Below are 25,655 nucleotides of genomic sequence, written 5' to 3' on the forward strand. Positions count from 1 at the left end.
GAAATAGAATGAATTTAGTAATAGCGCTGACGATTTAGGCATACCGTATTGCATTAAAACGAATATATGCTTTCATAACTCTAATCCACTAAAAAATATGCATCGTTACAATCTATGTGCATAGTGTTCAAATATTCTATTTGATTTTTTAATTTAATTTTTCCATATGAATTCAGCAAATCATTAAGCTAACAGTTTTTGCTTCACAAGGATTTTTTTTTTTTTTTACTAATGCAGTTTCTTTTTACTATATATTAAATATTTAAATTCATAATAATGCTCACATCTATTCGCAATATTAATCTTTGAGTAATTAGGAATTTTGCTATGGTTAGAAATTATATTTATTTATACAGTTTAATACCTCTTTCTGCTATATAGCGTTTATAAAGTATGATTATTGTTAATTTATCACCTTATTTCTGTACATAAAAATTAATTAGTGCTGAATTCTAAAGTAGAAAAATTAATGAGTTAAACATTTTTAATAAAAGAAATAACTTATTCAAATAATTCACACACAGGTATCGCTAAAAATCAAATGATCACTTTTAAGAATCTAGTCTATTGAAAAATATCATTCGATAATCATCATCGCCGTAATCTAGGCGATTATGCTCAAAATTTAACTTGATATAAATTGCAGCGAATCATTTAGTTAGACACTTTTATTTTTCAAAAGCTGAAGAATTAGAACCAAAAACCCTCATTCAAAATGAAAATAATTAATGCACTTTTTTATTATTTAATCTATAATTAAATAGGCAGCAATGTTGATATTTATTCTCAATATTTTTATTTTTTGAGTGAATAGGATTTTTGCTATATTTAAAAATTATTTTCCTGTATTTTTATAAAATTCAATTCCTATTTCTGTTACGTAGAATTAAATAAACGCATTTTCTTGATTTTAATTGTATGAATAAATGCAATTAAAATAAAGTTTACTAAATAAATTTTACGGAAATACATTAATTTCTCCTTTTCTTTTTTTTTTTAGCTCAAAGCAATATTTAAATAACAATAAAATAGTTTTGTTACTATTCTTTATAATGCATTCAAATGCACCGGTCCAATTTTGGGTTTACGACTACTAATGTTCAACTCTGTAGACTTATAATTTTGAACCCAATTTAGAAGTCATGGGAATTCGTGGATCAAGTATTGGGAGAAATTTGTCTTCGTGGAGGACTTTTTGATGGAACTAACCCGCATTTGCGTTACATGGAGAAGAAAACCACGAAGACCTCCCACGGTTAGCCTGACTGCCAGGAGACTCTAAACCCATGATCGGTCTACCAATGAAGATATTTTACGTCGCCACTGTGGTCTGTGAGAGCCTGGTGCGGAATTCGTCACGGGGATTCGAACCCGGTTCACCTCATTGGACGGCGGACCCTCTACCTCCTGAGTCACTAAGGCCTGCTTTATAATATAAATGTAATTCGACATTACCAGGGAAATCAGTATTTGATTTCTGATTCTTTTTAAATTATTTTTACAGAATGAATTAAAAATTTTGCTAAGACCACAACTTTCTTAAAAGGTCATAATATTGTTATACTAAAAATAATTCCCTGCATTATGCTAGAATAAATAAGAAGAAATATTAACTTTAATGTTTTAAATTTTAAAAATTTAAAACTGTTCTAAATAAAAAATTTAATTCAATATCTCTTTCACTTTAATGTGAATTTTAAGACATAAAACAAAATCTTCGGGAAAAAATCTGAAATATTCTTGAAATTTAATATTAATAAGGTTAAAAAAATGAAAGAATAAAATTATTTTGTATTTATAAAGCATCATATGAATAGGTAATTAGGTATCATCGGATATAACTCAATCTTACTCTTTTTTTACTGAACTATAAATATTCAGAGATATAAATTTTAGTCAACTATTAAAAACATTTCAGTCGATATTAAAATTTAATGATATAAAAATTTATTATATTGAGCCCCCATTTTCATTAAGCTACATTAGGGTATAATTACATTAAGGTATAATTAAATCTTTGTTCTGACATATATATTCACAATCTAAAAAGTTAGATTTTGTTAAGAAAATTAAAACAAAACCTAAAACATAATGGATTTCACTGATTGTAAATAGGTATCTGGCACTGGTGACGTCAATTCGTAAATAACCCCCGTTTCAGTTGAAAACGGAAATAAGCGTTTTTTGGTTAACAATAATTAGCACTCTTAGGGAAGTGATAAAATATTTTCTGGCTGCTTTGACTAATTTTGAATGCATTCAGAGTTCTAAAAAAATTGACTATTATTGACCATTTACCGATCTTAGCCATGCAATTAAATTTGTTAAACATAAAATTAAATATTTCGCAATTTTTGTAGCTTTAATCTTTATTAGTAACGCCTGTTTAATAGATGTTTACAAACAATAATTGAAACCTTAATGTGAATGATTAAACTGCATAATACAGTATTTCTTTTCTATTGTGACCAAATTTTTAAGCAAAATAATATTTGTCAATGAAATTAAGGATATAAAAATAGGTATCTTATCAAATAAATACTTCATTCATAAATCAACCAGAAAGTATTTAAACACAATAATTAATTTGAATAAAAAAAATGAAGCATATGATAGTTGAATAATAAATAAAGAAGCGAGGAAAATATATATTACATTTATTACGACGAATATGAAAATCCGGTACATGAGAAACTGCCAACGACACCTATTTTAGGCTCATTGAAATGAAACTAACAAACGACGACAATAGTTTGCAAAGAGCTGAATTCTCTAATTAGCCTAAGAAGACGTATACATCATACAGTGTTTGTAGACAGGTGTTTAAAATTTTTGAAGAATCAAGATCAATTTATTTAATTATTGCAGATAATCGTGAAAACAAATTCAATTTTACGAATAAAGAACAAAAACATGTCAATAAATTCTAAATCACAATTATTAGCTTAGGTATTATTATTTTTTTAAAAATGCATTTACTTGTATAATTTCTCCGCTCCGTTTCTCATCATCGTTTGATAATTAATTTCTTGATTGAGCTTCGCTCTCTGAATCTGTAATCTGCCTCTGCATGTCGCCGCCAGAGGATCAGTCCCCTAAAAATAATGAAAAAGAAAATACAACTTCAATCTTGTTACGCGATAGTTTTTAATAATTTTTTCAGTAATTTGTTTTGAAAATTGAACTTAGATTTCTAAATCTATAGCCTACTTATTTACGTCGTTAAAAAGAAGCTCTCCAAATATATTAAAAAAAAAAAACTACTGCTTCAATCTTTTTCAGATGTGTGTATTGAACACTTTAAAACAAAAATAAAATTCACTATTTTCTGAATGAAAACAAGATAATAAAAACAGCTATATATGATTGAAAATTGTATACATTTTTTTATTTATTTATTCAAAATCCCTACAAAAATTGAAAAAAATAAGAATTTTTTTTAAAATTTTGTAGCACGACATTTTTACTTAAGTACACAATTCTTTCACAAAACTCTAAAAATAACATTCTAAAAAAATCTGAGACAAAACTGAAAATTGAATATTTTAAAAACTTGCAACTCTGAAGAAAAATTTACGAACCAAAAATGCAAAACAAACAATTAAGTACTTTAAAAAATAATTTTATGATTGAAGAGCTTTTTAAAGATTTCAAGCACCCGTACGAATCTTATTATACTTCGATAAGGAAAACAAGTAAAACGACAGAAATGTCAAATATATGTAAGGAAAAAAAAAAATAAAGAAAACTAATATATTTTAAAACAAAAAATAATACCTGTATACAATTGAATTTTATTTCAATTATATAAAATTATGTTTTATACCATGTTCCAAAAATTTACTTCTTACATTAGAAGGGTATTTTTTTTTTTTTTATTTGGAAGAAAGTATATGTCGGAATTGAATGGAAAAATTGGTAGACCGTAATAAAACAGTTGCTGTACTGATTATCAAGAACGCCATATGGAAGGTACACAGCTTTTTCTATTTTAATATATTTTCTAAGCATGACATGAAAAAGAAATGATCACATAACAAATATGACAAGCGAATTGCATGTTTTTACAAGCAAAAATAGGGGAGGGGAGCTGTTACTTGTCGCGTCATCGTTTGGATCGAAATATGCAGTTGATGGATTGACAAAACAGTTAAGCTAAACCTACCATTGAATCTTGTTAGCAAAACAAAACCTTTCTGACGTTAGTCTAGGTAACTTTTTTTGAAACTACTTTTATTTTATGTTTATTCGAATACTACTAGGGATGAAACGAATGTTCGGCAACTATTCGGTATTGAACCTATTCGGCAGTTCGCTGAATGTTTGGCCAAATACTCGGCCAAGTATTTTTTGGAAAAATATTTTTGACAACGTTTTTTTTTTTTTTTTTTTTAAATTTAGTGGATTAAATAAAGAATTATATAAAATAATATTTGTATTATGCATTATCTGATATAGTTTTCACACATATTTGTCGAGTTTTAAAATTCATGTGCTTGCAAATTTACGTTCTGAAGAGAACAAATGGAAAAGCGAAATTTCAAGAAATGAAACTAGATTACTGTATGCTGAACCGCGTGTTTTGTATTTCTTTAAATTTCATTCAGGCTAATACATATAACATATTATATTCAACACTTCTGAATTTTTTTTTTCGGTTTCGTTTTTGCTGTTACTGTTATAGGGCGGTATTTTAGTGGAACATTTTATGATAGATTTTATTCTTTTATTGTTACTTTTTTTCCTGTACGGTAAGACAGACAACAGAAAAACTGTAATTTTCTATGTTTAAAGTTATATTTTAAGAAATACGAAGAAAAAAAATTTCTACTTCTTCGTTGTCTTCTTTTATTAACATTTTATCAGCGTTTTTATTATGACACAACATTTTTTTAAAGAGATCTTCTAATGAACGTTATTCTTTTATCTTCACTTTTTTCTAAAAATATGACTAGGTGAAAAAGTTAAATTGAGATTTTTAGCTTCACATTTTCTTTTGGAAATTAAGTTCTTTTTTTTTTTTTTTTTTTTTTTTTTTTTGTGTTTCTAACTAGCTTTTTCTTTTTTTAAAAAAAACTTTGATTTTTGATTTTTATGTATACTATAGCAATTTAAAGGGTTTCTATTAAACTTAATTCTTTTCTCTTCACATTTTTCTCGAAAATACAGTATAACTGGAATACAGTATAACTGTATAACTGGAAAAACGATGTTCATCTTCAAAATTTTCTTTCGAAAATTAAGATCATTTTTTATTTTTTCTGTTTCGCTTTTGCACAAAATCCTTTGTTTTCGTGGAATTTTTGTGATAGCACGGCATTTTTAATAGCGTTACGGATAAACTATATTTCTTTTAACGTTTCATATTTACTATTTTGCGGAAAATATTATTTTTAGTATTAAAGTTCTGTATCAAGATTTGAGAGAATTTTCTTTGCTATTTCTCTTTGGCTTTTTATCTTCAACTTTAAAACTTAAGTTTTTTTATTTTTTAAACAATAGCTGTTATTTTTTTATTTATCTTAAATATTTCTATTGGATAAATATTAATTTTTTTTCCCTTTATCCTCCACACCAATTATACAGCTAAGTTTTCATTAATTTTCAATAATGCCTTAACTTATTTATGTATAAAAAATAATATTTATAATTGATTTTTTTTTAAAGGTTGCTTATTCGGCCGATTGTTTTGGCCGAATATTCGGTATGTGGCTAAATCACTATTCGCTACATCTCTAAATAATACCTATTTTATTCCTCACCAAATAAACCTGTAATTTGCATTAAAAAAAGAAAAAGAATTGAAGTAAATACCCAGAAAGGGTAGCACAAAGGAAAAGTTTGCGGGCTGATCCATTGGCAAAAACCTCACAATGCTTCGGAATTAAATTGCATCTATTCATCAATAAAATCATTTTAATATATAGAATTTTCGATACGTTAATCAAGTTTTATTTTAGTTTCTAACAAATAATTTGCGACATGAAGGATTGCCTTGATGAATTGCTCCGAGTACATGATGCAGCTCAAATTTCAAAAGCATATAAATGCAAACTTCGGAGAGAAAAATATGCAGATTTAATCTGCGTCACTGGGACTTAATGTTTTTCTCTCGTTTTCTTATTTTTTTTTAAAAAAGTAGAATAAATTAAATTTGCGAATAAATTAACAATCTTTCAAGTAACCTCAAAAGGATATCATATATGATCAGAGCTCATCAAAATACATTAAAATGTTTTGTTTGAAATCAGGGTTCCGATATTTAACTTGGTGCCAGTTCCTAGGGAATCCACTACAGCTAATGGCATCGACGTGTATATATAGTAAATTAGTTGAACTTTATGGTGAAAAACAGTAAAACCTACAGCTAGAGATCGTGCTCGAACATAGGGGACTCATTTAAAATTTCAGTTAAAAAAAAAAACGAAATGTTCAACATCATTTAATTATTACAGCACACTCATAGACACGATAAATCGCTACCCACAATTGTTATGACAATTTCTTACTGCGTACAATATGAAAAGTACACAACAGTTTTCTTACCTGCAATATCACACAAATAAAATAACATTGCAAATGAACTTAATCCTTAACAGCTGAAATAATACATATTTGAGGGCACATGAGTAATACACATCGGTTTTACAATCTGCATTAAATCTGTACATGAACCAAGGCAACATGGAGAAAAAGACATTATTAATGAAGTCTGTATCATCACAATAATTAATAATGTAAGAATAGACAGCATAAAAGATACACAACGATTTATTTTTCTATTGTATAAAATAAATCTGTTTCCTGCAATATCACGAAAATTAGATGATATCATAGAGAAATGAACATAAGTTCTAAACATCCCAACAACGTTTAACGAAATATAATTTGCAAGTGCAAAAGAGCACAAGAAAGTGAATATCGATTTTTCCATTGCATTAACTCATCACTAATATGGAAATTAGATAACATGGACATATTATGCATCATCGTAATCGACGTAAAGTAACCATGGGGCTGTTATGATAATTAAGATCATCATCGAATATAAAAAAAAGATCACTATGACGATGCTTTGATATTGCAATAAATATAACATTATCCAAGCCTAAGCGATCATGCCGCTTTTTAAATCCCTTGAAAGATATCCAAAATGAAGAAGAAATAAAATATTATTCATTTGAAACATACTTATTTCATATACTGTAGAATATCGGAATCTCTAGTTAAAACATTATAACCGTCTTTTATCATTTTCATCAAATTACTTACAGTAAGGAAGAAACCCTCATCAAGGAACTATTTTTTTTTGGTTTATTTATTTTTTATATTATATTTTATAATAGACTTTTGGAAATAACATATTATTTTTATAACGGGTATGATTTTGTAACAGATACAAAATAACTGTTATAGAAACTACAAGCAATTTTTATCTTTTATATCACGGACTGGATGAATAAATGCAGTCAGTCATTCCGTTGTGTTCGTGATTATCTCTCATCATGTAAATATGAATAAACGTTTTTGAAAGATATCGTTTCTAAGTAAAATAAGTGAAACCTTTCATCAAATTGACCTAGCTTTTTTTTCTTCTTTTTTTACCAGTTTCAACCATGCCTTGAAAAAGACCTTTTCCTTTTCTATATGAACGAAACAATTTGTGTACTGACTATTTGCGTACGAAACAGTTTGTGTACTGACCGTGGAAGGAATTTTTTTTATTAAAAAAAAATTCCACTTGAAACTGTCAGGAATTTCGATAAATAATTCTTGACATTCTTCTGGAATTAGTGGAAGAAATATTTTTAACGAAATTCTAATTACAACAATAAACTAAATAATTCGTACCTATATATTTGCTATATCAGATATAGATCAAAGAAGTTCAAGGTAGCACTTAATGCAAATACAATCTAAGAAAATTTATTTTAATATTGTTAGAAGATAAGACTGACAGTGGAATGATTGTTTTTTAAATTTCGCACAAAACTGTCAGAAAATTTTGCTAATTATTTTTAACAATCATCAGGTATATGTAAATAAAAAGTTTTAACGAAATTATTTCAGTAATCAAATAAATAATTCCCATCTATCTATTTATCCCATCTATCTAAAAAGATTTTCTAGAATTCTACTTACTACGGTCGGGAATTTTAATTAATAATTCTTAACTTTCTTTTGGAATAAGTAAAGAAAATGTTTTTAATAACATTTAATTTTAGTTTTCAAGTAAACAATTCACATCATAATTCCAATTTAATTGATTGGAATGTTCTTGGAGAAGAATGCACAACAATTCTCTACACCGAATGCAAGTCCGATATAACGGGTATTTTATTTTTTAACTAAATCTTTCCTAGTGTCATTAAAAAATGATCTTTGTTTATCTAGCTACTCATTACACCACACCAAGCATAAAATATTCCAATTTTAAGAAGCCTAAAATTTACAGGTGTGTAGAAAAAGTCATTCCGCATTTTTCTTTATCTCCTCTTAGATTTGATTTAAATGCAAGTTTTATTCACGCCCGGTAGTATAAATACAATAAAAGATATTAACAACGTGAGAATTCACTGAAGATCAGTATGATTTTATTTGTTACGTGGTGGGAATAATTTAGCAGTCACATATTTTTCATTGTTTGTGATAGATCGTGGCTTTTTTGTCGTGGTATCATTCGCATATTATTGTTCATTCTCACAGTCTAACATTATTATCTGTTGCAGGGAATAAAGGTAGTTTTTAATATAGCACGACACAAGAGTGCGGTTCAGCGAATATAGATGGTTAGAAATCAGAATTGTATGGATTTTTTGAAAAACCGTTTGGTATTTTTAAAAAAAGGTTTGGAATTGAAAACAAATCACATGCAAAGAAAACCACTTTCTCTTGATATTATATAGAAAATTATTAGAATAGATTTAAATTTCGCTTTTGCATGATATTTTATATTCATGATTTATGTAGACTTTGGAAATTACGCTACTTTAAGTAGAATGTAATTAAAATAGAAGAATTTCATCCCTACATTTTCGAACTAAAAAAATGATGATTTTAACCAATTCCTTGCCTCAGTCTATCTTTTTTTTTTTCTTCTTCTTCTTTTTTTTTAATAAGACAGATGGAAATGGCTCTTTTTCAAAGCGACGCTCATTTGTTGGCTGCTAGCTGCTATATGTCCCACAGAAACCGCCAAGGAAAATATTCGCCAGGGATAATAATAATAATAGGCAATAATAAAAGGGTTTACTTTAAAAACTTTAAACTCCGAGCAAAACTTAAAATTTTTGAACAACTAATATTATTTGCTTCAAAAATAAAACACACTTTTAAATAATCAAAAAGTTTAATTTTTTTTAAAAAAAATATGTTGTTTTTTTGAAGTACAAAGTTTCAATAAAAGGTTATTTGATAATATCTTTAACAAATGGAAGCAATAAGTTAAATAAAAGATTTTTAGACAAAAGGCAATTTTATAGCGTTTTGAAACATGTCTAAATGTAACGTACGGACTATTATTTTAACAAGAAAGAGATTAAAGTAAATATTTTAAACTTATTTATCCATCCTTAAAATAATTTTTCAAGCATTTTTATTATGTTTTTATGAAACATTTTTGTAACAAAACGCCGCTTTCTTACACATGAATTGCAGAATAATCAAATTCGTGCAACAAGCGTGCAGTTTTTTTTTCTTCAGACAATTTTTTTTAAAGATAATGTGATGTCCTAAAATTCAATTCAAAAAAGGCTATTCTCGAGTTTTTTTTTTAATAAATAAGTATTAAGCATAACATTCTAGCGAATATTTAGCGCATAGATAACATAAGTGTTAGTAGATTTCAAAATTAGCTGCAGCAAAATTCACTTCATATATTTTGAGAAATGGCCACAATCTTTTACACCAAAGTTTGTATTAAAAATAAACATTACTCACTAAAAGAGTTTTATATTTTATGTAATTTCATAATAAGAGCAGCATTAATTAGTAATTAATTCAAGATAGATCAATATAAACTAACTTACAGTACTCGCTAAAAATTATTAAAATAATCTTTTAAATTAGACATATGGGAAGGGAAAAAAATGAAAATATCATGTTTTTTATATATATGAAAAATTTTTTTTTATTAAATACAATTAGCGATAACTTTTTATAAATAGACTTTAAGCGTATGGGATGGGAATATCGAATGTGTTCCTTGGTATAAGTTTATTCCCACACTGTGCGATCACGTGACTAGTCCCCCCCCCCCCATACCTCTGATCGTAACTGGTAACACCTGGCTTCCTCTGTTATAACCGGAAATCATGGGAAAACTTTCTTCAAAAGAATTGGCTTATAAGCGATATCAAAATAAACAATCAACCGATTGAAAGTTGGTGTCACATCTTTCCGTGACATCACTAGTGTGACTAGTAGATGACACACCGTGAAAAAACATGTAATTAGTCTTTTTTTTTAATATCATTAGGCATTACCAGATATTTTCTTAACTGTATAGACATCGCAAAAATCATTATTTGTTAGGGTAAAACTTTAAAATGCAAGGGTTCTTTTTTTCTTTTATTTAAAAGTCGTAAATTATGATTTTTTCAGAGATAAAAAAAATTCTTGAACCTCAAGAGTTCTGCCCCCCCCCCCCCATTTTATTTTGGATAATATATAAAATGTTGTGAATTATCATTTGCTTTCTTTTCTTTTGTTCAATTTCGCCTCAGACATTGAGTTGTGTGTTATATGGTTATGATTTTTGGTGAAATCGAAAAGCTCTTCAATTGTTTTCTCTTTACTTTGTTCACTTTCAGCTCATAAGTTGAATTGAGCATCTTAATAAATTTTGGAGAGAATTTAACACAAGAGTTCCTTTTTTTCTCGTTGTTCAATTTAAATTACATAGAGAAATTACATAGTTTCCCAAAGGGAAAATTTAAAAAACTTATTAAATAAAACAAAAAGGATTATTAAAAAATTATAAATTAAATAAAAAACAATGTTTTTTTTAAAAAACAAGAGTTTTTTCTCCAATTTTGGATCATAAATTGAGTTGTGGGTGATTTTTGAAGAAAACGTTAAGCATAATCATTGAATTCAAAATATTTCCAAATCTTTAATTTCACAAAAATTACATAGTTTCCCTAACTTAAAAACTTATTAAATAAACCAAATAGAATGATTCATTATTAAAAAAAAAACTACAAATTAAATGTGCATACTTTTTTCTTTAGAATTTTTAAAATTACGGAAATGTTTTGGAACCAAATTATTGGTAAATGTTGTTCAAATTCGATTCATACAGATAACCTAAGATCATATATTTTACAATTTTTGAACAGAATTAAGATTTGAAAGGAATTTTAATCTTAAAATTAGGAATTAAGCTCTCGTCGCTTCAAATATTACACAATTTCTTTAAGAGCTAATTCTAGAAACACAAGTCATTATAAAAATTCATTATCTCATTTTATTAACTAAATATGCAACAGAATTATTACAAAATATGTATTTAATTATTCAGCACTAATGTTTTCTGAAAAAATATTTGCTATTTGAGAAAATTTACTTCAAAATTTTAATATATTCCGTATCCTTAAATCTGGCCTGGTAAACCTTAAATTTATTTTGAATTAATAGTAATCCTTTAAGGGAAAATCTCAGAAATAGTAGGAAAAATTTTGATAAAAAGTGTAGATATAGAAGAAAGTCTTACTCTAGAAAAGAAGGATAAACAGAGAATAATAATGTAAACTGATGCATATATTTTGAAATTATCTATACATAAAAAAATATTTAATATCAAAAATTCATCTTTTTTTAAAAAAAATATTAATAGTTAAACCAATTCTATAACATGATAATGATTCAAGAAGAGAAAAGTTTATAAGTCAAGTTAATTAATTTATTTTAAAGAAAATCTTTAAAACTCTTTCGTTACAAAAATATATCGTAAAACAATGTAAAAGAAGACCATAGAATCCTTTATGCGGCAAAACATTGCCCTGTCATAATATTTACAAAATGGAAAATTGCTAAAGGAAAACTTACCGTTTTATCATAACATAACGATTTATCCTTTACTGGCGTAATAAACAGCAATTTTGCTCCTTCAAAACGTTTCATATTAATGTATCCAAACAGAAAATACACACAGATCAGAAAACCAAACAGTATTAATAACACTGCTAACACAGTTCTGAAATGTAACTTCTCGAGGGGCCTACGCCGGGTTAACTACCGATTTCTAACATACAACAGAAGACACCTGAACAGTTTACCTGCACGTCTGCGACTATGAAGTCATGGAACACTGGACCCAGCTTCCGGCGTATCTACCAGTTGCCAAAACCTCGCCCTATTGTGATTATTCTTTTCTCCGCAAGACTCATTTCAAAGGACCCCTCCTTAACAAAACAAAAAAAAAAAAAATCTCTTTTTTTATATCTTTTTTATCCATCATAACAAGAATGAATTCTTATGATGGTAAGGTGCGTCATAATTGGCCATCTATCTTTTTGCAGGATTCGAATATTTTTGATGGAATTTGTAACGTAAAGTCGTTACCCGAACTCGGTCAACTGAAAGCAGGCGATCCTTTTGGAATTCAACCAAGCACAATATTGCCGATATTATTCATGGTACATGTTCCGATTATTAATTACTGCAAATTCAATGAGTGAAGGGAATTTCGCAAACGATAGACTAAAAGGAGGATTCATTTTGTTACATAATATTGAACTGTTACGCAACATAATACAGTGTCTCGTAAAATCTAGGACCTGTTTTATAGATCGACTCAATATGGTATAATAAATTTTAAAAGAAATTAAGTAACTTTTCTAAATTATTGGTGCGCAGTGCATTTGGAACCAAGTGTCACGTGTTTCAACTGTGAATCGAACTTTTAATTCAGAAATCGGTTGTCAACAAAATTTTAGTTGCATTCGTAACCAGGCTTTGTTCCAAATAATGCGTTAAAAAGCAGTAAATGATTCTAAATATTTACGTCACTAATGCAACAAAATTGAAAACTAATGCAATATATAGCCTCAGCTATACAGATTATTTATATTAGAAACTTCTTTTGAAAGAGCAATCAAAAATAAAATATGGCAACAAATGTTTATTATCTGTGTTTGTTTAAAACAAAGAAGTTACATTGAGTTTGATTCCTGTGTAAACTTCAATTATTGAATATTTGAAAATATTTCTTTATTGTAGAATTTCTCCCTAATAATCTCATATAAATAATAGTATTTCCTTTCGATAACATTAGAAAAAACTTCAAACATTCATATATTTAAGCTTATTAAATTTTTCTTTCTTCTGATTTTTATCAACAACGTTGAGTAAAACATTTAACTAGCCACGTCCATACTTAGAGAACCAGAAAATTCTATAAATAAATTAAAAAATTAAAATAATAAATAATAAATTACATGACAGAAATGTTTTTTTTTCTTCTTTTTTTGTAAGGAAGAAGAAAAAAAAAGGGGGGGGGGCTTGCTAAGTTCAATTCCCAAAATCATTTGACAAACGAACACTATTTCTGCTTTAAAATTCTTATTTATTAATCTCCTATTTACACTGGTATTATTATTACATAGTATCAAAAGAGCTGTACTATATTTAAGCTCTTACATTTTTTTAATAGTATATTAACCTGTTAAACACAGCACACCTGCCTATATCAGATTTCTATTTTACTCTGTAAAATTTTAGTCCAAAGTCAAGTGTTTTCTCTTGCTTCTTTTTTTTTTTTTTTTTTCTTTTTTAAAAAATAGGAGTTTTATACATACTACATCCTGATAAACTAATTCAGTTCTGTTAAAATTCAAGCAGCCAGAAATGTCTGCATGAAATCAAAGCAAAATATTGTTTAAAATCCTTATTCTACACGCATTATTTAGTCACGCAAGTGTAATTAAATGGTCTGATGCATAATTTAACACTGTTCGAGCAAGGTTTACTATCAGTTTCGATGCCACTTTTTCTTTTAAAGAAAAGTGATGCTGTAATATAAAAAAAAAAAGTATTTTTTAGCGTGATTATTCAAATTACGACTCTCAGTAGAGAATGGACATATATGCCTGGCATGTTTTGGTCTGCATTATTGGCATCAAAAGAACGGTTTTTAGAACGTGTCAATAGATAGAATCATGTCTGGTTAGTTGAAATAATAAAATAATAACCTTTGTTGAAAAGTTTTTGAAATAATTGCTCATTTTATTAACAGGCAAGATTCCGTATTTTTTTTAAAATCACTTTGACGGATTACAGTTAAGACAAAACTAGTTTAACTCCAGATAGCTACATTTATTTCAAAGTTATGCTATAGATAATCACTCGGTTCATGAACTACGAATGGAAACTGTATTTAATTATATATTTTCTTTATTTTCTAGGCTGATGTTGTTGTTGTTAATTTACGTCGCTCTAGAGCTGCACAATTGGCTATTGGCGACGGCCTGGGAAACACCCCGGAGGATGATCCGAAGACATGCCATCACAATTTTGATCCTCTGCGGAAGGGATGGCACCCCCGCTTCGGTAGCTCGACGACCTGCGCGCGAAGTCGAGCACTTTACGGTAGCACAGTTTAACGAGGACCAATACCGCACACCCTCGGTCTCTACGCAGACTGATCCAAGTGGTCACCCACCCGCACACTGACCGCAGCCAGTGATGCTTGACTTCGGTGATCTGCTGGGAACCGTGTCTTAACGATCAGTTTCTAGGGTAAAGAAATGGTAAATTATAACGTTTACAGTCTTTGAAGATGTTAAGGTATTACCGGTGAAACCGCGAATTCGTCAAATGTGACGAATGTTTTGCTACGCATTGGTTAATGTGCATAGTTGAGATAGTGAGTTTATTTATAACTTCGACCTCGAAAAATAAAGCATCTTATTCCCCAAAAATCCAGCATGAAAGTTATTCAGTTCAGCTGTTAATGTCACGCAAAAGCTAAATGAATGAGCTTTTGGCGACATTTCGTTCGCACATTACAACATTTTAGATTAGATGGTAAATATTCTGGGCACCGCATCCTACTCTCAAATCATGCGTGTGTACTATTCCGGCTCTGTAATCCGGTAAGATATCTAACCATTAACGCGAGGAATAAAATACCAACTAAAACAGCGAAGACTCTACACACCACACCGGCTGAGTAGCAAAATTTATTCAAAGTGTAAATTTTAGCTATTCCGCATGGTTTTTCTAATTATACAAAGAAGAGCCGTGATGGTTCAGGGAATAGAGCGTTCGCCTTCCAATGAGGTGAACCGGGTTCGAATTCCAACGATGGCTGGTCGATACGAATTCCGCATCTGGCTTGCACCGACCACAGTGCTGTCGTACAATTCCTCAGTGGCAGACGGATCCTGGGTTAGAGTTCCCTTGTGGCCAGGCTAATCGTTAGAGGTTTTCGTGGTTTTCCTCTCCATGTAACTCAAAGGCGAGTTAATTGCATTAGAAAGTCCTCCACGGAGGAAATATTTCTCCCAATACTTGATCCAGGAGTTTCCTTGTCTTCTGGATTGAATTCAAAATTAAAAGGCTGCAGAGTTGAACATTAGTAATCGCAAACCCCAAAATTTGGGTCTGTTGTTCAACGACGGTTATAAAAAATAAAATAAATAAATAAATAAAAAACTATACAAAGAAGGAAAAATAAATAAACATGTCACATTCCTTCATCAGGGTATGATATTTATGGGGTCCATTTAAGCACAAGTTTAGGCCCCGACTTCATTTTTTTTCATGTTAATTTTTCTATAATTCCCTATTATAAATCACTTATCATGCAGTAGGCGCTAATTTTCTTTCTTTCTTTCTTTTTTTTAAAAATTCGATACAGCATTTTTTATTACAAATTCAAAACACTTTATCACGTTGTTTATTTTTTTTAAAAACCTGAAACACATACTAATAATAATATATAGCTAAAACATATATTATAGACTGAAATAATCTATAATAATTAAATTACAGTCGGTTATTAAATAATAAATATTAGTTTGGCTGAGACTGAAAAGTGCTTTCAAATTAGCCCCTTGTTTAAAGATTTTCCATTGCACAACTCTTTTAAGACCTGTTCGAACTTCGAATCACCTTTCTCATGACGTCATAGATGCAGGTCATGAAAGAGGGAACTTACTCCTATCATCCTTGAATACAACGATTGCTCATTTCATTATGCGTCAACGCAAAAGAATGCATAATTTTCTTATGCGGTGACGTTTCGAAAGGTAAGAATTCTTACGAAAAGTTAGTAATGAATCTTAAGTAATTAATAAAATCACACTTGTTAATTACGAAGTTAAAATTTTGACTTAAGTACTACCAACCACCCAAGGTCTTTAGGAGGGGTAGTGGCGTAGCTAGAGGGGACAAATTCATGAAAAATAATTAATTATGGACATCAGGGTAAAATGTTTTCCCCTTTTAAATATCCCGTTTTATTTGCTAATTGCGGGCTCCATAATTTCATCACATTTTAATTCAATTTCAGTAGGATAATTTGCTTTGCATGCAAGTTTAAATTTTTTAATTTATAAAAAAAAATTTGTGTCTATATGTTGAGGGGAAAATGTCTTTGGAAAAAAACGCGTATCCTTCAATCGAAAAAGAAAAGACACAATCAAAAACATCTAACTGCAATAGAAACTACATTAGTAACATAGACTGTTGCATTTTAAACCAGATGAAATAAAAATTTTAAATTTTAAATTTTTTAAAAAAAATAAATAAGTAAATAGAAAACAATGCCAAGTGCGGTTGATCTAAGTTTATATATCACCATATGATACTTAAAATAGTCCCGAAAAGATTTTTAAGCTTTACACCATAAATTCTCAACCTTTTTAACGTTGACGCCCCCTTAAGGAATAAAAAACATTTCAACGCCCCCCTTTGTGAAAATCCAGTTATTTAGAGCATGGGGACGTAGGTAGGTGTGATGAATTATAGGAGGCAACATTTTTAAACATTTTTTTGCGCTTTAATTTTTTTTTAAAAATTAATAATGTGTACATTAACTCGATAATTTTCTCACGTCAGGTTATCGCAATCTATTTGTTATGATCAAAATAAATACGTTTAATGAAAAAAGAATACAACAAAGAAACCTATGCTTAAAAAGAATAATTTGTTCTTGATTAGATAATTAAAAAAAACACCCAAAATATTTTTTTAACACTATAAAGTAGTGTGGTGTGCCTCGGCAAACACCCAGTCCCCAAGTATGTACCTCGACAACCCTCCTGACCACTCCAAAAAACGAACTGAAGTGAGGTAAATCCAGCCAGCATAACCGGTTGTAAAACCCCCTCATACTCACGCACTTCCAAACTGACTCGCGTGGAGAGAGGACGCGTTCCTCAACCCTTCATTAAAATTATCTAATTCTTTACAATGTAAGTTTTCATTATATGTTTTTGTTATAAATTAAATTTTTCCTTAACTTAAACTTTTTTTATTCTTATTTATTTTTGTAATTAATATTTAATTACGCAATTTAAATATAGCATGTTATTAACTTTAAAGCACACACGTGCTATAAGTAGTATCAACGAAACATTCAAGTAACTATGATAGTGGGATGATTATACTTAATGGTTCAGAACCAATTTCTTAACGCTCGGTTCAATACTTTTAGTGAGGTGAGATGATCCCTTAGTTGCACAATTTCGAGTCGATTTCTCCTATTTGTGACAGCACTGAATCCACGTTCAACAAGTTAGGAGGAAGGGAAGGCAATTAAAAATTTTTTAATGATAGTCTACAGTCCAGGATACAGACGATTGATGTTACCTTTAAGCAAAAATATGTGAAATGATCACCATTTCAAAGTTTCGTTAGTTAAATAACCCATAAACACATTGAGGGACTTCCAGGGAACAAAACATCTTTAAAACGGTCAGAAAAGTCCATGTGCAAAGAGTCTGTTGAAAATATTCTTGAGCATCATCAGGGAGAAGTTCGCCTGCTTGGCTGAGCCATCACCTCCTACATCAGAAAGAAGCCTTCACACGGTTTTCTATAAGTAGTCCGCGCAGACTATTTAAAAAGTGAAACGTTTGTCCACATGGAACCCATATTCTATTCTGAAGTTGACTGAGAGAAATGTGTCATATATATTTCAGAATTGAATCTGTAGTGGTAGACAAGTTAATAATACAAACCAATCATATTCATAAATTAAACAAATTTTTAGAATTATATTTGCTACTACTCTCTTATTTTTATTAGAGTTTCTATTAAAGGACTCTTTCGTAAACTGATTTACCTTCATAGTGGTCTGATCGGACTACCTATAAAAAACCGTGTGGTGGCTTTCAGTTGTAGGAGGCGTTGGCTGAACTCATTCCAACCAAAATTCTGCTTCCACAAAATGAGTTTTTTTAGAAAGGCAGAAATAACTGATTTTGTAGGGATCAAATTGAGCTCGTCGCCTTGAAGTTGTGAATTAACGCCATTAAATTTTACAGATAAATCAGCCGAAGTCTTTTTTAAATTCTAGCAATTCTGTCTCTCAGAGCTACATCTTTGTTTTCAGGGAACACAAGTACAGGGTCGAAAAGATTTCAATACCTATTGAGGCAGAAGCTATTGGAAAGCCAGCGAATCACGGTGATTCCAATTGAAGCAATTGAATTCTTCATTGTTTTTCTTACACAGCTGTCTGAATAATCAATCGTAGAGAGCATTACTGTGAATTTTGTTCACAGCAGACATGGCATATTGCAATGAATGATGCAAACGGTCTCTGAGATTTTCCCCCCAACTAAATGCTGTCTGTGAATCACGCAGTGAACAGCTAAAATATCTGGTACCTCCCCTTCCGAAAGATCGATAAACCCACGATGTCGTCCCACCATTGCAGGAGCCTACCAATGGCAATGGACATAATATTCGCAAGAGGAATGCTTTTCTCTTTAAAATAATCTTTGACAGTATTAAAAATAGATTTACCTTTGATATCTACAATCAAGCTTCTTTCAAAAAGCATCTCTTGAATAACTTTTCTTACCTTTACAAACCGGAATTATGCCTACATTACTTGGAAAGGTTGATTCGTCTACTTGAAGGAAAAATTCGTTGGATATCAAAAGTTTGCATAAAGAAATTTCAACGTCTTCAGCCATCTCACCATTTCGTCACCGCACTGTGTCGTCGCTCATTGGATATTTTTTTATTACATTGGATGCGGCTGGTGTAAAACTGTTTCTAAAACTTCATTGACAACCGGCAGTATCAACTCTGCTCCGATGATATGAGCTTTCCCAGATTTAGCAATAAGTTTTGATATATTATAAGAAGATATCAAACCGTCGTCGCATTTTTGTGATGAGGTAGCTAGTATCCCTGAGACCGAAGTTGCCTTCAGAAACTTGAAAAAAGATGTTCGTGAAAATGACAAATCTTTATTTTGTTTGTCAGGATGAGTTCCTGCTAACGGTAAGATTTCATTACCTCATTAGATAAAACTTTATTACGAAGTAAACGCATGGATAGTTGAGAGTTCAACAGTGATTGAACGATTTCCCAACTTCAAGTACGTGGCATTGTATTGATGACACTTCTTTTTGTTAACCGACATTGTTGGTGGCAGCAAAATACAAACAAATGAAAGAAAATCAACTATTTCTCAAAATTAATAAATAATTTATGATAAAGAACTAATTCACGCGCGTACCTGGGCAAATAATCTATGAGATCTAATCGAAACTGGGGGGAAAAAAACGCAAGGAAGCTAACGAAAACCATTATAAGAAACACGGGTTAAATCAAACATTCATACTGAAAGTGCATGCACTTCAATTTCCACCAAATTGCTTAAATGAGTCAGAGGCAAAAACTACTGACTCATGCGCTGAGCTGTGTTGGTTCGGATCAGAGAATAGGTGTCGTATAAATTCGCTTTATTGCTGGTACAAATGGTGTATCGGACAATCTTTATTTATTACATTAATTTAATCTTTTTTTCTTCAATATTAATTTTTAATTCATTTTACTTATTATATAAATCTTAATTGAATAATTTTATTTGTAAGTTTTAAAATTAAATTTGAATGACAAAACATGCTCATCGCCCCCCTACCACCCAAAACATACCCAACGCCCCCCTACTGCCCATAACATGCCCAGCGCCTCTCAACATACGGCCCATCGCCCCCGTTGAGAACCAATGCTTTACACCATGCTAGAAGGGGGGGGGAGCAAATACTGAGTTAGGCTCCGGGTGCCTCTAAGTAGAGATGGCTAATATTTTCTGGAACAGGTATTTGTCACCTGTTATTTAATCGTACCTGTTATGAAAATAACAGGTTACTTCCAAAGGCCTGTTCCAAAATACTAGGCAAACAATTATCTTGCCAAAAATATTATTGCTTGGCCACCGTAAGCGCATATATATTGTAAAAATGAAGAATGGCAACAGCGGTTATGTTTTAGTTTCAGTTTCGATTTTGTGATGTAAACATTATTATTTTGCAGAATAATACGATATGTGCGTGAGTGTAGTAAGTTACGAGTGTACTTATATTATCAATAAATATTGTTTTTGTTTTCTATGAAGATTTTATTAATGTTCATTCAGCAACATTCGAAGCCAACACACGCTATATCGAAACAGCCTGTTATTTTATCACAGGCTAGTATTTTGGAACAGGCGATATTTTGTCACAGCTAGTATTTCGGAACAGGCAGTATTTTGTCACAGGCTAGTATTTTGGAACAGGCGATATTTTTTCACAGCCTAGTATTTTGGAACAGTCGATATTTTGGAACAGGCTAGTATTTTGGAACAGGCGATATTTTGTCACAGGCTAGTATTTTGGAACAGGCAGTATTTTGTCACAGCCTAGTATTTTGGAACAGATGGTATTTTTTCACAGGCTAGTATTTTGAAACAGATGGTATTTTGTCACAGGCTAGTATTTTGGAACATGTGAAGCAGGTTAGTATTTTTGAATAAATTTGTATTTGTGATAGCTTTGTCTACTATTATGCAGGTTAAGTTTATTTGTAGGAATGTTGGGTAAGCGATGACCAGTCCCCCTGCCCTTTTGATGCTCGGGCAAGGGGGAGGGGTGCTTATAAGTGCATTTTCCTTCTTTTAATTTTTTTTTCTGTGATGCAAAAAGTAGAAGCATTTGAATATTTTTTCTAATTTTTTGATATTGATACATATTTCCTACATGTAAAATAGAAAAAAATTTCTTACAAAATACGAGTCTTATTGTCTCATTTTTTCTGTCCTTAGTCTTACTCTCTCTCTCTCTCTCTTTCACCTTTTTTTTCTTCTTTTTTTAGGGCAATAAATATTTTAACTTTTTATTTCCTTATTAGAAGGATGTGTTAAAATTGTTAAAACTATATTTAGCATGCGAATTCAAGCTATATTTAAACACTTTATTTTCTTTGTAGGCAAACTATATTATTAAACACTATATTTTTTCTCCCTATCTTTATCCTTTTTTACATCTTCTACTTTAAAATGCTGAACTTATGACGAAGCATGAAGGGTAGTTAAATAGTACTCAGAAGATGAAGGGTAGTAGAATATATGTAAATATTTAAGCAAAATATTTTATGAATGTGATTTAATAATGAAGCTTAGTTATAAAGTTTTAGGAGTCATTAAATTTATATATTTTATACATTTAATGAAAAATTCAAAATATGTTGTTTGAAATAGTGAGTTGCTCACTATAAAGTAACTACGGCCTACATTTACTTAAAAATGCTCCAATCTTTTTGTCTCTTTTTTCCGCCTACTGTATTTACTGCACTAATTATAATTGTCTTCTGGGGGACATCTAATCAAGTAGTTACTTTGAGAATCCGGACAACTCTTTACGCCATTGGTCCCCTAACTTTCGGACCATCTCCCTAGCTTTCGCTGCTATCGGCGGCTTTCTTTTCGAGGTCGAGATCGACCGTGACCTTCGAGGTTACGAATTGACTCTATCAATATTTTTACATGAAGGCGTGTCCTTTATTTCCCTCGTAGTTATTTGTTGTAATAATTCAATCAATGTTCTATGTGAAGAGTGATTTGAAATTGCGTTGAATTTCGTCCACTCGCATAGAAATAGATGTCCCTCTGGCATTGCCTATTATTTTGTTGCGTAAAAGATTTATTTACTTTGAATATTTGAAGAAAATAAATAATATACTATTTTTAAATGATAATATTCTGCAGGAAAGGGAAAAATCTATTACAGTTAATTTGGCGTATTTATTTTTTTTCTTCCCGTTTTGAATTTTCTTTTGACATTAAAATTACCATTAAGGCTACATAGTATGTGATATTTTGATATTAATGTGCTGATTGTTTTGAAAGAAAAATATTATTTAAATAATCCAAGAAAAGTTAAGAATTGTTAAAACGACTTGTTTCTTTAAAAATTGTGCTAAATTCGCATGCAGTTAGATTATTTTTAGGTATTAGGTTATATTTAATTTCATTTTTGTCAAATTTAAAATTCTAGAAGACAACTAAGCCCTATTTCTTTTCTTTATATAAAATGAAAAAATGCTGTCTATTTTGTCACAGATACAGAATATAATGTGCTATTCTTAAATTGTTTTTATTAAAAAATAATAATACACTATGTTGTATTTTAAATTCAGAAATAAATTTTTTTTTAAATTTCTAATTTAGCTCAATATTAATAAAGTTCCATTTTTTTTCCTCTGGTAGAAATGAAAAGATTCTGGTTATATCGTCAAACAGAATGTAATAGGGAACTCCTATATCCTTTTTATTTAGAAACAAGTAATAAATCTTTTCACGGAGCCTAAACAATCGAGAATAAAAGAGAAATTTATGTGTAACTGCTTTTTTTTTGTTTAAAAAATAACTAGAAAAAACTTCACGATACTCTTAGAAAAAAAAATATGTATTTTCTAATTTTGTCAAATTAATAGAAAAATATGTATCTGCTACAAAAATACTTGCCAGTCTAAACTATATTTCTGGCCGCTGTCAGTATGCGGGTGGGTGACCACTTGGATCAGTGTGCGTAGGGACCGAGGATGTGCGGTATTGGTCCTCATTAAACTGTTCTACTGTAAAGCACTCGACTTCGCGTGCAGGTCGTTGGGCTACCGAAGCAGGGGTGCCATCCCCTCTGCAGAGGATCAAAATTGTAATGGCTTGTCTTCGAATCATTTTCAAGGATGTTTCTCAGACCGTCGCCAATAGCCCATTGTGCAGCTCTAGTACAACGTAAATTAACTACTGCAACAACAATTAAATTATCTTTCAAATGTAAAAAAGTTGGAAATTTTTTTCCTTAGACCTGTTATTTTGGAACAGGTATTTGGAACAGGTATTATTTTGTATGGTAACAGCTGGAACCTGTTATTTGAAAATACCTGTTATTGCCCATCACTACCTCTAAGGAGAGAGGTGAGGTAAGTAGCGGCGTGCAGAGAGGGGGGCTACTGTTCCAGTTTTCTAGAGACCTTAGTCAATGACTAAGGTATCTAGAAGATTAAATGTATTACGATAATTTTTAATAATAAAATTAAACTTTTTATTGGGTAAATAATAAGCTCAAGCAAAATATTTAATGTATAATAAAATTTTGTTTACATAATATTAAATTAGATACACGCTACTCTGCTGCAAGAAGATAATTCTCATTGCGCATTATCCGCATTTTCTAATGGAGGAGAGACTAATAGGTTCTCACTATTACAGGGGCAAAATTTTAACTGCTGCCCATAAAGACACATTGAAAAATAATTAGAAACTGGAGAAATAACAATGACACTTGCACTACGTCAAAATTCGTAACAACACTGCTACTCAAATTATACTGAATTTCAGAAATGTGTATTAGCAAGCGGTTTTCAAAATTTATTCGATATTGTTCTAGATTTCGGATCAACTACTGTAAAAATAAGGCATAAATATTTTTTATAAAATACTTTTATCTGTTTTCTATAATTATCTGATAGGTACCTGAAACAGCTAATTTTCAAGAACTAATCCTAAAATAAATGGCTTGGTGAAAAAAATTCCTAATACACACTTATTAATTCCCTGACTGTTGTAAAATTATTTAGAATTAAAATTTTCACGTTATATTGCTCATATCATTACCGACTTGATGCAATAAATATTACTGTAATATGTATAGTATACAAAATTTTGTATTCAGCAAAAGTTTCGGAAAAATGGATTTTACTGTAAAAGATAATGGCTCCCTAAATGCCGGTACTAATTACCGTAATTTGATCCGGGAATTTTTATAGTGCGTTACGAAAGGTGAAAAAGCAAGTAACATATGGATAGGAAAGAAAAAAAAAAGGTGATGCAGACCAAATAGGGTCTCAATAATTTAGTCAGGAAAGCGGTTAAAATTTTGAAATGTTAATTTTACTTTTTGTGTATTTTGCGATAATATATTAAGCGAGCTGAAAAGTATAATTCCGAGCAGAATATAATTTTTAGTAAATATTTATTATTTTATTTAATAAAAATTGAAAACTTTTTGATATGCACTTACACATAAGGTATACACTTTGATATACATAAGGTATGCACTTTTTTTACATCATTTTAAAGATCGCAATTTTGAATGCCAAAATATGAAACTTGAGCAAAATCGGTTGAATAGTTCTTCAGAAATCAAATTTTGAAAAAGTTTTATTTTTTAAATTTGATTTCTCAGGAATTATTAGACTGATTTTGCTCAAATTTTATACTTTGCCATTTAAGATTACATTCCTTAAAACAATGTAAAAAATTTTATAATTTACAATTCAAAAGGTTTTCGACTGTTATTAAGTAAAATAATAAATATTTACTCAAAGTTATATTCTGCATGGGGTTATGTTTGGATAAACGAGTTTTATAACTGCGTGCAAAAAATTTTCAGTTTACATAAAAAGTTCTCGAGACATGGTGAAATACGCAAAAATTAAAATTAACATTAAAGGGTTCAAACTTTAGACCGCTCTAATAACCAAACTATTAGGACTATATTTTCCAAATTGCGGCAACCCCCATATTTTGGGTGTCAGAAATCCGAATCAATAAGGAAAAAAAGACATGTTTATTGAGAGAAAGTACGTTTTTGTGTCTGATTTCGTAAACTTAAATTATCGTCTGCACTAACTATTTAGCACATTTGAGGTAACCCCTTCGAACCATTAAGTCCTAGAACGTGAAGATCCAATGATTAGATCGAAAGTTATGTAGGGTGGTCCATTTTTTAATTTTCCGCACTAGACAGGAAAAGGTGAATACTGGTTAACCTAAAGTAAACCATGAAGTTTCAAATGCTGAAAGTTTTTTTTTTTTTTTTTTCAAATTTTAAAATTGGAAACATATGCGATCACGCAGTGACTCAAGATCACGCAGTGAGTAAGCATAATCCAGTAATTATCTGTTTATATTTTAAAATTTTTTTTAAGTATTTAAAATTTAATTCTAGTTCATTTTATTCCAGTTTTACTCCTTTTCTCAAAACTTTAAAAGCTGGTTTCCAGCTGGTGTGTGTGCCATGGAAAGTTTCACCTGCGTCCTCTAAAGAAAGTACTGAAAAAGACGCATGAGGAATGCGTACTTAACCCCATATTTACAAAAGGAATATAACGGAAAGATCTAACTCTGTTAAACACATAGTCAC

The 25,655-nt window shown here is 30.1% G+C and overlaps 1 protein-coding gene across 3 annotated transcripts in view; it reads right to left on the minus strand.

Moving 5' to 3' along the window:
• LOC107439462 (rhophilin-2) overlaps positions 1-25,655 on the minus strand; it is a 103,486-nt gene that overhangs the window by 25,762 nt on the left and 52,069 nt on the right. For 2 of the 3 annotated variants that reach the window (XM_087160015.1, XM_087160017.1), the window contains exon 2: positions 2,980-3,095. In XM_087160015.1, the coding sequence (XP_087016141.1) occupies positions 2,980-3,095 (116 nt within the window). Of the gene's footprint in view, positions 1-2,979; positions 3,096-12,048; positions 12,366-25,655 lie in introns of those variants that run through there. The other variant, XM_087160016.1, reaches the window with a different exon arrangement.

This window comes from Parasteatoda tepidariorum, chromosome 3 (assembly GCF_982258835.1).
Source record: "Parasteatoda tepidariorum strain Cologne lab strain chromosome 3, Ptep-v5.0, whole genome shotgun sequence".
Taxonomy (NCBI): Eukaryota; Metazoa; Arthropoda; class Arachnida; order Araneae; family Theridiidae; genus Parasteatoda; species Parasteatoda tepidariorum.